This window comes from Oncorhynchus nerka, linkage group LG20 (genome assembly GCF_034236695.1).
Source record: "Oncorhynchus nerka isolate Pitt River linkage group LG20, Oner_Uvic_2.0, whole genome shotgun sequence".
In the NCBI taxonomy this organism is placed as follows: domain Eukaryota; kingdom Metazoa; phylum Chordata; class Actinopteri; order Salmoniformes; family Salmonidae; genus Oncorhynchus; species Oncorhynchus nerka.
The window spans coordinates 37,724,038-37,736,916 of NC_088415.1; the positions used below are offsets into that span (position 1 = coordinate 37,724,038).

A 12,879-nucleotide genomic window follows, 5' to 3' on the forward strand; every position below is an offset into this window, starting at 1 on the left:
TTTCGTGTTGGAGCTGAGGCCTGCGGAGACAAAGGTAGCCTGGCACACCACAGAACAGAGTAGAACAGACTCCTCTGTGGAGTGAAGTCCTTAACCTTAATTCCTCTGCTGGCCTTCTTCTGCCCTCCCTCTGAACCCCGAGGAGCACTGCAGCACGGTCCTGCTGCGGTGTTGACTACTATACACACCCACATCAGGTATACCTCAGCACCGATACTGAGGCAAATCAGAGAACTTTCAAAGGAGTTCATTTGACACTTTGCTGTGCGTGTATTCTCCTCTAAACATCCAGGAGGGAAGTATTTTAGCCATTGCTATTAAGGCAGATGCTTTTGAAATAGTCTTTGGTAGCTAGGTTGGGGGATAGTTGGTGTTGTGTGGGGTAAAGTTCTATTTTAGCACCGTAAGTGTTTGGGGAGGTCTGGCTGTGTGTATGTGTGTGTGTATAATTGAAATGCACTGCATGTCACACTGGCTGTAGGGGACCATTTGTCAGCAGTGCACCGATCTGACAGCAGTTTAATCCGATTGGGACACTGCTGGAGTGAATTCATTTATTTTGCCGTGTAAAACGTGTCAGAGGGGGAAATTAGAAACCTGGCCGAGGTCCCCAGCAGCAGTATTACTGTGACTAAGAAGGGGTAGGGTTGTGGGTGGTGTTGGCGTAGTGGTCTGGATCCCTGACTTAGCAGAAGTTAGCACACATTGTCAACCTGTTGGTTCTCTGCCCTGTTAGTCTTGCCTTGGTCGGACTAGAGTGGTTTGCACCACAAGCTGTACTCCAGTCAACAGATTATTTATTTATTTATTTGTTTAGTTGCTTTTTTTCTTTCTTTTTTTTACTATTGGACATCCCACCACCCCCCGTCTTCGGAGGACAAAAGTAACATTGTTTAACATTTTTGGTTTGTAACATATATGTGTTACATACGGTGCCTTCCGGAAGTATTCATACCCGTTGACTTGTTCCACGTTTTGTCGGGTTACAGCCTGAATTCAAAATGGAATAAAGGTTTTCTCACCCATCTACACACAATAATACCCCATAATGACAAAGTGAAAACCTGTTTTTAGATATGAGCAAATGTTATGAAAATGAAATACAGATATCTAATTTACGTAAGTATTTGGCACCCCTGAGTCAATACTTTGTAGAAGCACCTTTGCCAGCAATTACAGCTGTGAGTCTTTCTGGGTAAGTCTGTAAGAGCTTTCCACACCTGGATTGTGTAACATTTGCCCACTATTCTGCCAAATTGGTTGTTGATCATTGCTAGACAACCATTTTCAGGTCTTGCCATAGATTTTCAAGTAGATTTAAGTCCAAACTGTAACTTTGCCACTCAGGAACATTCACTGTCCTCTTGGTAAGCAACCCCAGTCTAGACTTGGCCTTGTGTTTTAGGTTATTGTCCTACTGAAAGTTAATTTAATCTCCCAGTGTTTGGTGGAAATCAGACTGCACCAGGTTCCAGAGGAATTTGCCTGTGCTTAGCTCCCTTCCGTTTCTTATCCTGAAAAACTCCCCAGTCCTTAACGATTACAAGCATAACCATAACATGATGCAGCCACCACTATGCTTGAAAATATGGAGTAGTACAGTAATGTGTTGTATTGGATTTGCCCCAAACATAACACTTTGTATTCAGAACAAAAAGTGAATTGCTTTGCCACATTTTTTGCAGAGAGCAAAACGGGATGCATGTTTTAGAATATGTTTATTCTGTACAGACTTCCTTCTTTTCACTCTGTCAGTTAGACTGGTATTGTGAAGTAACTACAACACACCGCAATGGTCGCAGCGTGATCTTAGAGGCCCCCCTCTTGGGCGCTAAGACACAATTTTGCTATTATCAAGCTAGTTTCCTGCATTTCTGCACATTTTGTCATGGTGCTGAGAGAAAATGTTCAGCTTTAAAGCTCATTTCCTACAATTGTTATAAAATATAATAATATAATATAAAAATGGTTTGTTTTTTATTAAACCCAAATTACGGCATAACGTGTAAAGGCACGGGGGCGAAGACCAAATAAACATGGAACGAAACACAGGGTAGAAACCGAGAACAAAAGAGCGTAAATAAATAACACAAGCGCACAGTGATTAACACACGGGACGAGACCCGTAATCATCTGCGCTATCCCCAACGGTACGAAAGCCAAAACACGCAGCACAGGTACGCAACGCGCACAAACTCACACGCATTGGAACAATAATTGACAGCCCAATGGAAACCAAAGGGAACACTTATACAAGTACTAATCAGTGGGAACGGGGGACAGGTGTGCGTGATGAAAGTTTAAGTTTACTGTGAAAACGTTTTACCACCCCAATTTTTTTTAAATACATTTATATATATATTATATAGTATATTCTTATTATTTATGTTTTGAAGTGGCGGCCACGATTGCATATAGGAGAAACACTGGTCCCTGCCTGGGAGTAAATCTCTTCCTCTCAGCCCAACCAGGAGCTCTCTTGGCCTCATTAATTGTGATTCAGGAGATAAGCGCTAGAGAAACAATGATGTGGCCACCCTACTCTCCATCTCTCTTTCTCATTTTCTCTTTCTCTCTGGCTCTCTCTCGCGCCGTCTCTCCTCATCTCCCTCAACACCATGATTGATTCTTGTTCTTTATTACTTTCCACAAGCGCCGATCGATAGGCCTCCTGGTTTTATTATGTCATTTGATCTGGCCACCTGCCGGCGGAGGGAGACACCTGATCACGCCTTATGATGAAGCTGCATTGATCCTCCGTGGGGTGTCGGCCGGGTTTCTGACTGTGATTTATATTTGACGTTGCTACGCCGACGCTGGAGCTTGATCAGCACGGCGGGGGGATTGTCTGTGGAAGGCTATTTATGATGTCTAGGCCCCTCCACTCACCAGGAAGTTATAGGGCTACTGCTATGAGTGGTGTGGCGACTGGTGGAGCTGTACGCGGCGAGGTGTCCAGTTCAATTAAGTTCCGCGTTTTTTAATGTCACGTGCGCGAGTACAGTGCAATGCCTTTCTAAATGGCCTGCCTTGGATGTGTCACGTAAACCAATCAGAGAGCCGGAGAGTAGATGACATCACGAGATGAGATCGATAACGTAGAGGCCCATAATGACCCTCGTAACTTTTCCTCCCAGTCCAACATATATATGAGAGTCTACCTGGTGAAGTCTGAACAGGGACTGGCTGAGAACACTACTGTCTCGATGGGAATGGATGACAAAGCACATTGTTATGTACAGTATGTGCTTTGTGTTGAATAATGTACTCCGTGACATTGAGCTGTATTGTACAAATGCTGAATAGACGTGCTAGATAGCGTTGTGATCATGCGCTCCTTGTTTGTGGAGCACTGTTTTTAGATGTCTGGCTGAGTGTCGGACTGTGTTTCGTCTCCTCGTTGCTGGATGGTGTGTCTGACGGTGTGTGTGTGGTGTTCTTTTCCAGGATAGTGTGTGAGATGGACGCAGCACCAGCAGACAGCAAGCCTGGCCCGGTCCAGCTGTGTGTTGGGGAGTGCAGACCTGACCTCAAGACTCGCTCTGCCCAGCTCTACGCTTTTGTGGTAAGACTGTTATCATGACTATTATATAAGTATTTTTCCCATACAAAATAGTCATGAAAAAGTAAGAAACTTGGAAAAATAACCAATAACTCTACACGATTGGCTGGAGACTGTGAAAAGGTTTCAGAATGAGGAAGAGAAGTGTTCCTCAAGCTTTCTTCCATGCCGCCCGCCGTTGTTGTCTTGTAAGCCAGAGAATAAGGTATAAAAGGCCTACCAATGAACTGAAATGATGAAGCCTTTTCTTGAAGTATGTTATGTTGAAATACATAATAGCACAGTCATTACCATAGAGGTGCCCAGGGAATCAGCAGTGATTAAATAGACAATAGGTGTTGTCAACAGTAGCTGTTGTCGTGCAGTAGTAAACCATAGGAGGATACCTGAATGAACACCTCCACACTTGCCTTCGTCCACACCTGTATCTCACCCGTACTAAAGCTAGCCTGCAGCTAACTGATAATCAACGCTCCCTTTCACACACTCCCAATTAGCCACCCCTTAACAATTAACAGCCGCTAGTAATTACCAGAACTGTTTTCAGAGTACCGCTTTAGCCTATCCCCCGACTAGCACAGCACGGAGTGAGGAACCGTGTGTGATGTTTGTGTGTCTTCACTGACACTTTTGACACCCATAATTCATGTTGCTGCTCAGGGAGTTGTGACATCATCACAGCGCTGTGCCTGGGTACCACAGTACTTTACCTGCAATTCCCTAATATCACAGCCCCGGTAAAGAAAATGACACACAACAAAAGCTCTCTTCTATTTAGTAGACAACCGAACACCCTCCGCGTGTGTGTGTGTGTCCCTCTAAGTGTGTCTGTGGCACTGAGGAGCAGTCTGACTCTGTTTTGTCAGTGTCTCTCAGGATTCCACCCATGCTGTGTTGATGTTTCTTCGTCTGTCTGTCTGTCTGTCTGTCTGTCTGTCTGTCTGTCTGTCTGTCTGTCTGTCTGTCTGTCTGTCTGTCTGTCTGCTGATGACGACAGGCAGGGTGACCCGGCGTCAGTTATTTCCAGACTGCCTTTTTAAAAGGCCCAGTGGTATAGAACTCAGCAATGCAGAACACAGCAACACAACACAGGATGGGGTCGCAGTGCAGAGAGTGGGCATGCCACGGATCGGGGCAGTTGAAAGCTGTTATTTTCTGCTGTGGCTCAGTATAGAGTGTACTGTTAGAGGGACAGGAGGTGTATGATAGCTGAGTGCATTACAGTCCTAGAGGAAGGAAAATAAATAACTGCCCCTCCGATCTCCATTCCACCTCTAGATGCCATCAGTGCAGGGCCTGTCCCCCAGCAGAGGGCCTGAGTCTGGGGGCACCAAGGTGACCATCACGGGGGAGAACCTGGGCGCTGGCAGCAGTGTCACCGTCCTCTTTGGAAACCAGACCTGCGAGTTCTACGGGTAAGTGAGAGACTCATCTCACCCCCTCTCCTCCTTACACTGACTAGTTCATTTGTGGTAGTTCATTACATCCTGTATGAGTCTCTTCCTGATCTCTCCTCCCGTGGAAGACAGAGAAGTTAGAAGAAAGAAATTCCATTTGTAATGTTTTCAAAACTTCCGTCATAATAAATATATGTAAATTGTGCTGTTACCCAGTGGTCTCTCTCTCTCTCTCTCACTCTTTTTTTCATCTAAGTGAGAGCCCCCTAGGGGCATCTCTCCTTCTCTTCCAGTCAGAAACGTCTGCAATTCTTAATAAGGTTTTGATGACCCACTGCATCAAACCTCTCTAATAATAGCCTCCAGACAACCTTATGCTCCCCTGCCTGAGAGTTGTTCCCCTTTTCAGTTACCTTTACTGTTTTCATTTCATCTGCTCTCTCTTTCTTTCTCTCTCTCTCTTTCTTTCTCTCTCTTTCTTTCTCTCTCTCTCGCTTTCTTTCTCTCTCTCTCGCTTTCTTTCTTTCTTTCTTTCTTTCTTTCTTTCTTTCTTTCTTTATTTCTCTCTCGCTCTCTCTCTTTCTTTCTCTCTCTTTTTCTCTCTCTCGCTCTCTGTCTTTCTGTATATCTAGCTTTCTCTCCCGCTCTACCAGTCTCCTTCATGCTCTCCATCTTTCTCCCTACCCCTCTCTCTCTCCACCCCTCCCTCTCCTCTCTCTCTCCACCCCTCCCTCTCCTCTCTCTCTCCACCCCTCCCTCTCCTCTCTCTCTCCACCCCTCCCTCTCCTCTCTCTCTCCACCCCTCCCTCTCCTCTCCTCTCTCTCTCCACCCCTCCCTCTCCTCTCTCTCTCCCTCTCCCTCTCTTTTCAACTATCTATTTAAAGCAGTGCAGCGGAAGGGAAGGGCGGAGGTCTCATTGTGACGCTGTAAGAATGAGAAGTCAAGGCAGCTCTAATGAGATCCGGGCTAATTGTTCTCCACTGTGATTCTGACCGTGGCGAGAGAGGAGAGAAGGGTGGGCTAATGAACAGGGCTAGTTTCAGGGGGGTGGACAGGTAGGGCAAGGATCCATAGAGAGGGATAGAGAAAGGTGAAGAAAAATGAAGAGGAGATGCAGACATTGACTGTATGTTGGCGGATGTGTGTGTGGGTGTGTGTGTGTGCAGGAGGACCATGACGGAGATCGTGTGTTACTCGGCCCCCTCCCTGACTGGGGTGGGTTCGGTGCAGATCAGCGTGAGCGTGGACCGGGCCCAGGTCAAGGAGAGTCTGAGTTTCGACTACATCGAGGACCCCACCGTCCAGCGCATCGAGCCAGAGTGGAGCATCGCCAGGTAACATCAACACCGACGCTCCTCGATATCAGCATCAGGAACTGGACCCTCTCTACTCCCTAGTCCTTCATAGAAGCCACCATTAAACTAACCCCACCAGCACTGCTAGTTAACAGCAGGAGTTGGCTTGGGTGAGTCAGGGTTAGATAGTGCAGAGCTGTAGTCAGACAAAAGACCAGACGTGCCGGCGGTAGGGATCGCTTCGCTGCAGCATCTCCCAGGCAGACAGGATTTGTAATTAAAGAGAGGGATGATGAGGGCTGAGTGAGAGAGAGAGACTGCAAACATGTGGCAGAGGCGTGAGTGTGGAGCAGATGGCCGCCGAGATGGAGTTGAGTCCGGAAGAGAAGACAGAGCAGCGTGTCTTCCATCACTCTCTCCTCTGAGAGACCGGGAGAAGAGGGGAGGGGCACCGCATTGTTTCGTCAAAACCTATTCTGTCTTTTCCGAAGCGTGAGCCGCACCCCATGCCTTCTCTCAGGCCTGGGGATCAAACGGGCTGTCAGGGTGCAGTCCACATAAACACAACCCAGGAATGCGTGGCTGAGATCAACAGGAAGGGAGGAGATAGATGCGCGTTATACATTAGATGCAACACACAAGTATATTTTACCTGGCCCACACCCTGTTACACCCTAGCTTCACTCCTCCTTGTACTCCCGATTGGATGGATCGGTTAGGGGCTGCGTGCTCATTGGGCGTTTTGTTCTGTGGACCTCAGATGAACTCTTGTTTTACCACTGAGATCCGCTAGACTGTAGGTGATGAAACTGCAGCAGCACCACGCACACAAAGATTCTGGTGACTCTTTGACTTTCTGTCTAGGTGATGCTCATCTAGTGCTCCCAGCAGCCCTGGCTAGCCTGGTCACGAATATAACCCCCAGTGCTTCAGCTCAGCCGCAGTAACAGTCCCGATCACGATAACAGTCCTACCAGTAGAGAGAAGACCCCTGCTCCTGTCCTGCCCATCTGTGTTGTTTAGGTCAGCACAGGCTTTGTTGTGTGTTGTCTATTATCTGTCGAGCCACGTACCTACAACCGCTGCATACTAACTAGCGACCACGGCTAGCTAAAAGCCTTCGGTGGTTGAAAGACGAGCAACGCCGCTGTGTTTGATTACAGTTCTAGTGAAGTCAGTTAAAAGCATCTTTAATCATTTATTTACCTCAAAAGCCTATTATCTTCTGAAAACGCCTTGTCAAAGAACAAGTTAGTTTGAAGATTTTTTATTTATCTGAGGTTGTGCAGGGAAGGAAGTTTTGCAGAGAAGGTCTTGTTGTTGGCTGGTGTGTTTGTTTGTAAAACTTCTCTCTCTCTCTTTGTGTGTGTGTGTGTGTGTGTGTGTGTGTGTGTGTGTGTGTGTGTGTGTGTGCGTGTGCGAAACAGCGGCCACACTCCTCTGATGGTGACAGGAACTCATCTGGATGTTGTGCAGGAGCCCAGGATGCGCGTCAAGTACGGCGGCCGCGAGTCTGTTAACGTGAGTAGTAACACGCACACACACACACTAGGCCAGATGATGCTGGAGATGAGTAGTACAACACACTCTCTTGGCCTCGACGATGTTGGGAATATAAAGTCTTGTCCTGCTAACTCCCATCTCCCTCTACTTCCTACAACCTCCTCATGACCCATGTCTCACATCTCCCTTAACTCTAACTAGCCTCCTTAAATAAGGGAGTAGTTGGAGAGTGGTTCACATGCAGTATTTAATTAGACCGTTTGGTCACCGACAGGCTCCCGTCACCATGGCCAGTCAGTCAGGGCCTCAGCTATACACAGTCTGGCTCTACTGTACGCTAACCTGCTCTACCCCACTTAGACGTTTTGTCTATTCAGAGGATTCAGCCTGAATGTTAAGTCTCACACAGGGAGTTTTCTGGAATCTTGAGCGTGGGAGGGTGATGGGGGGGGCTGAAAGGTTGGAACTTAGTGGGGTGGAGGGGCTAAGCAGGATGGAGGGCTTGGAAGGCTGGGGGGGGTCCGTTCCTAATGGCTTCCATTAGAAGATGAAGTGCTGTCAGAAGACATTGGTCAGCATAAAGGGCCCTTCTCTGTATAATCAGGGGCAGGCGGGCGGGACGGGGGAATCGTTACAAATTGCATTTACTCTCCATTCCTGGGGGCCCATGTTTAATTAAGGGATTTTTCCACCGCTACGGTCGGTGGGTAGGGGTGAAGGTTGGGGAGGGCAAAGGGGTGGGGGGGAGGTAGTGCGGAACAAGTGCTTCCTGCCAGGAAATACTGTCAATCATAAAGACATATTGTATACGTACACACACACTGTAGTCAGATGCCTACTGCACACTCACTCACACACAGGCAGGCACACACACTCTATGACCGTGCTCTGAAGTCTTCTTCTTTGACTGAAACGGCCTCTACGTGACTGATATCACACTTCACCAGAACACTGCTCTGTGCGTCTCAGATCATCTTTTTCGAGAACATTTGAACAGATTTTCTCCAAGGTAGCGTCTCCTTACCTTCTGCATTCACAACCCACCCCCCCAGCAGGACAGACTGTTCTGCACTAAAGTGGTTCTGAGGGGTCCTGAGGTTTCTTCATGATTGCTCCAGTAGCCTACATCAAAACTGTAACCTAGTCCTTTGTTCTATTACATGTGTCCATGTACGGACACAGTTACCCCATCAGACCCTTTTATACGAAGAAACCCAGCCATTTTGGGTCTGACGACAGACAGTCTCGCTGCTTTATTCACACAAAGAGAGAACTGGGTCAGATCAGAAAGAATTCTTGGAAACCTCTGAGCTGAAATAGGATTTGACTTGTGTGTGGGTGCTGTCTGGTGCGTCAGTCAGGAGCAGGCAGAAAGCTTTGAGAGCTCTGCGGCTTTCTTCTTTAAAGTGCAGTCTCACCCCCCCCCCCCCCCCCCCCCCACACACACACACACACACACCTACCGAGCTCCTCTCACAGACACCCGGCTCCTCTTTGAGGGAAGAAGCCGCCATGTGAATTTTTGTTAACTGCTGAGGTTACAATTACCTATCTCTTCATCCCTTCCTTTCGTATTTGTCGCGGGGGGAAAGGCAGAAAGCCGTGCAATCATGGCCCAGCCGAGAAAGGGCCTGTCATGTCAGCCTTCGAAGTGTCACTTGCCTTCCACTAAATTGCCTCTCTCGTCTCCCTTCTTCCATCCTTCCCTCTCGTCACCTGCACACGATTCTTCACAAAGGAGAAGGCACAGAAAGGGAGACAATTTTCTTTGACACGCTCTGTACCTGTCACTGGTTCACAATTGAAACATTAATCATTGTCCCTGATTAAAGCTAAAAGGTGTATTTTTCCCCTCATAGACCCACCCTCCCATTTCCTCCGAGAGAATTTCACATGCCACATTTTACCCCCATTAAGAAGTCTGCCTGGCTGATGTGATGTCATCATGAGATAGATAGAGGTTATGTCCCAAATGGCACCCTATTCCCTACATGGTGCACTACTTTCAACCAGAGCCCAATGGCACTGGTCAAAAGTAGTGTGTTTACATAGGGGGATAGGGTTGCATTTGGGACACAGCCAGACTGTCAGAAGTGGAAGCGATCAACAGCAATTTGAGCTGATCAGAGAGAGAGAGAGAGAGAGAGCGCCCTACTCTTCACTAGGTCTATCAAGCAGCACAGCACTTACAGTCCTTATGCAATCAGACCTTTCTCTTTAGAGTATTGTCCTACTAGGAAACTGTATAAAAGACCTCACCCCAAGAGACATACAATGAACACTCAGATAGACTGACGTGATGAGCAGATGCATAGAAGGAATAGATGGTGAGACTCCACTATAGATACATCTTGCTCCCTCTCTCTACCTCAAGGTAAAGGCATGGTTAATAAGACAGGCTTTCGTCCTCTGTGTCTCTTCACCGTCTTCCAGTCTTCTCAGGTTATTTCACCCTCATCCACTAGAGCTGCACCATCCCTCTCCTCCTCTCTAAACTCTCCATCCATCCCTCTCCTCCTCTAAACTCTACATCCATCCCTCCCCTCCTCTCTAAACTCTACATCCATCCCTCCCCTCCTCTCTCCAGTCTCCATCCATCCCTCCCCTCCTCTCTAAACTCTCCATCCATCCCTCCCCTCCTCTCTAAACTCTCCATCCATCCCTCACCTCCTCTCTAAACTCTACACCCATCCCTCACCTCCTCTCTAAACTCTCCATCCATCCCTCACCTCCTCTCTAAACTCTACACCCATCCCTCACCCCCTCTCTAAACTCTCCATCCATCCCTCATCTTCTCTCTAAACTCTCCATCCATCCCTCACCTCCTCTCTAAACTCTCCATCCACCCCTCCCCTCCTCTCTCCAGTCTCCATCCATCCCTCTCCTCCTCTCTAAACTCTACATCCATCCCTCCCCTCCTTTCTCCAGTCTCCACCCATCCCTCCCCTCCTCTCTAAACTCTCTATCCATCCCTCCCCTCCTCTCTCCAGTCTCCATCCATCCATCCCTCCCTCCTCTCTAAACTCTACATCCATCCCTCACCTCCTCTCTAAACTCTCCATCCACCCCTCCCCTCCTCTCTCCAGTCTCCATCCATCCCTCCCCTCCTCTCTAAACTCTCCATCCATCCATCCCTCCCTCCTCTCTCCAGTCTCCATCAATCCCTTTCCTCCTCTCTAAACTCTCCATCCATCCATCCCTCCCCTCCTCTCTAAACTCTCCATCCATCCCTCCTCTCTCCAGTCTCCATCCATCCCTCCCCTCCTCTCTAAACTCTCCATCCATCCCTCCCCTCCTCTCTAAACTCTCCATCCATCCCTCTCCTCCTCTCTAAACTCTACACCCATCCCTCCTCTCCTCTCTAAACTCTACACCCATCCCTCTCCTCCTCTCTAAACTCTCCATCCATCCCTCCTCTCTAAACTCTCCATCCATCCCTCTCCTCCCCTCCTCTCTAAACTCTCCATCCATCCCTCCCCTCCTCTCTAAACTCTACATCCATCCCTCACCTCCTCTCTAAACTCTCCATCCATCCCTCCCCTCCTCTCTCCAGTCTCCATCCATCCCTCTCCTCCCTCTCTAAACTCTCCATCCATCCCTCTCCTCCTCTCTCCAGTCTCCATCCATCCCTCTCCTCCTCTCTAAACTCTCCATCCATCCCTCCCCTCCTCTCTCCAGTCTCCATCCATCCCTCCCCTCCTCTCTAAACTCTCCATCCATCCCTCTCCTCCTCTCAACTCTACATCCATCCCCCCTCCTCTCTAAACTCTCCATCCATCCCTCCCCTCCTCTCTAAACTCTCCATCCATCCCTCTCCTCCTCTCTAAACTCTCAATCCATCCCTCCCCTCCTCTCTAAACTCTACATCCATCCCTCCCCTTCTCTCTCCAGTCTCCATTCATCCCTCCCCTCCACTCGAAACTCTCCATCATCCCTCCTCTCTAAACTCTGAATGGTCTACTCTCCTGGCCACCTTCCCAATACACGGTTATATTGACTGTGGAACAACGCAGGGCATTATTCATTGCTAGGCTACACTAACAGCCTGGTCGCCCAGTGGATATTTCACAGCACCGTCCACTCTCATTTAGTATGAGATGATTTTTCACCTGTTCAGTATGGCACAGCTGCAATGTGTACATTCAGCACCATCACAACCTCGAGCTTGTACAAAACATTTCATCAGCTGCTGTCGTTCGTCTTGTTCCACGGCCGTCAGATGTGACTAATATGAGAGAGCTACTGCCAGCATTACCAGCTGGTGGAAACAAACAGGACATTGAAAGAAGTGGATGAAGTGTAGGAGTGATATCACTCATGGGCAAGAATATTGCTCACATAACCTTTGACCCTTGGCCTTTACAGAGCTGTCTCCTCTCTCCTACTCATGACCCCTGGAGCCTATTTCCTCCTGTCCTCCCGTCCCTCCTCTACTGCCTCCCTCTCACCAAGTCAGAGACCTGGCGTGTGGTGCCTGGGCTGAGTGGGCTGCTGCAGACTGCAGTAGATTCTCTTATAATGGATTCAGCCAGAGGGACCGACTGTTAACGTTACAGCTGCTGCTGTACAACGCGCCTCTCCATCACCATCCAGTGCCAGTCAGGGCAAAAATAATAGGAGGCAAGATTCCAATTATTTTATAGCTGTTGACCTGGAGCACCTGTATACTGGATGAGGAACGGGATGAAGACTAAGGACAGATAGCTAAGACTGTACAGTATTTGTGGAAAAGGCATGTTTCATAATGGATCTGATTGCATTGAATTGAAATGTGTCTGGTTGGAGTAGAATACATGAAGCTTTTCCAAGCTGGTGGTTGACAGAATAACTATTCCTACAGTGGAATAATTGACAGCGTATGATATCCCTGCCCGGCGTGGGACTCAGATGCCACTATTCCCCCCTTCACTACCCTGATCACTTACCATATGCACTGAGTGTACAAAACATTAAGGACCCCTGCTCTTTCCATGACACAGACTGACCAGGTGAATCCAGGCGAAGGCTACGATCCCTTATTGATGTCACTTCAATTAGTGAACGGGAGAAAGACGGGTTAAATAAGGATGTTTAAACCTTGAGACAAAGGATTGTGTGTGTGTGTGCCATTCACAGGCTGAA

At 48.1% G+C, this 12,879-nt stretch overlaps 1 protein-coding gene across 1 annotated transcript in view; it reads left to right on the plus strand.

Moving 5' to 3' along the window:
* The window catches only part of LOC115102444 (plexin-A2-like), a 313,165-nt gene that overhangs the window by 248,676 nt on the left and 51,610 nt on the right, over positions 1-12,879 (plus strand). Inside the window, exons 14-17 of the mRNA XM_029622400.2 lie at positions 3,448-3,565; positions 4,841-4,977; positions 6,127-6,294; positions 7,683-7,776. Of these exons, the coding sequence (XP_029478260.1) occupies positions 3,448-3,565; positions 4,841-4,977; positions 6,127-6,294; positions 7,683-7,776 (517 nt within the window). The remainder of the gene's footprint in view (positions 1-3,447; positions 3,566-4,840; positions 4,978-6,126; positions 6,295-7,682; positions 7,777-12,879) is intronic.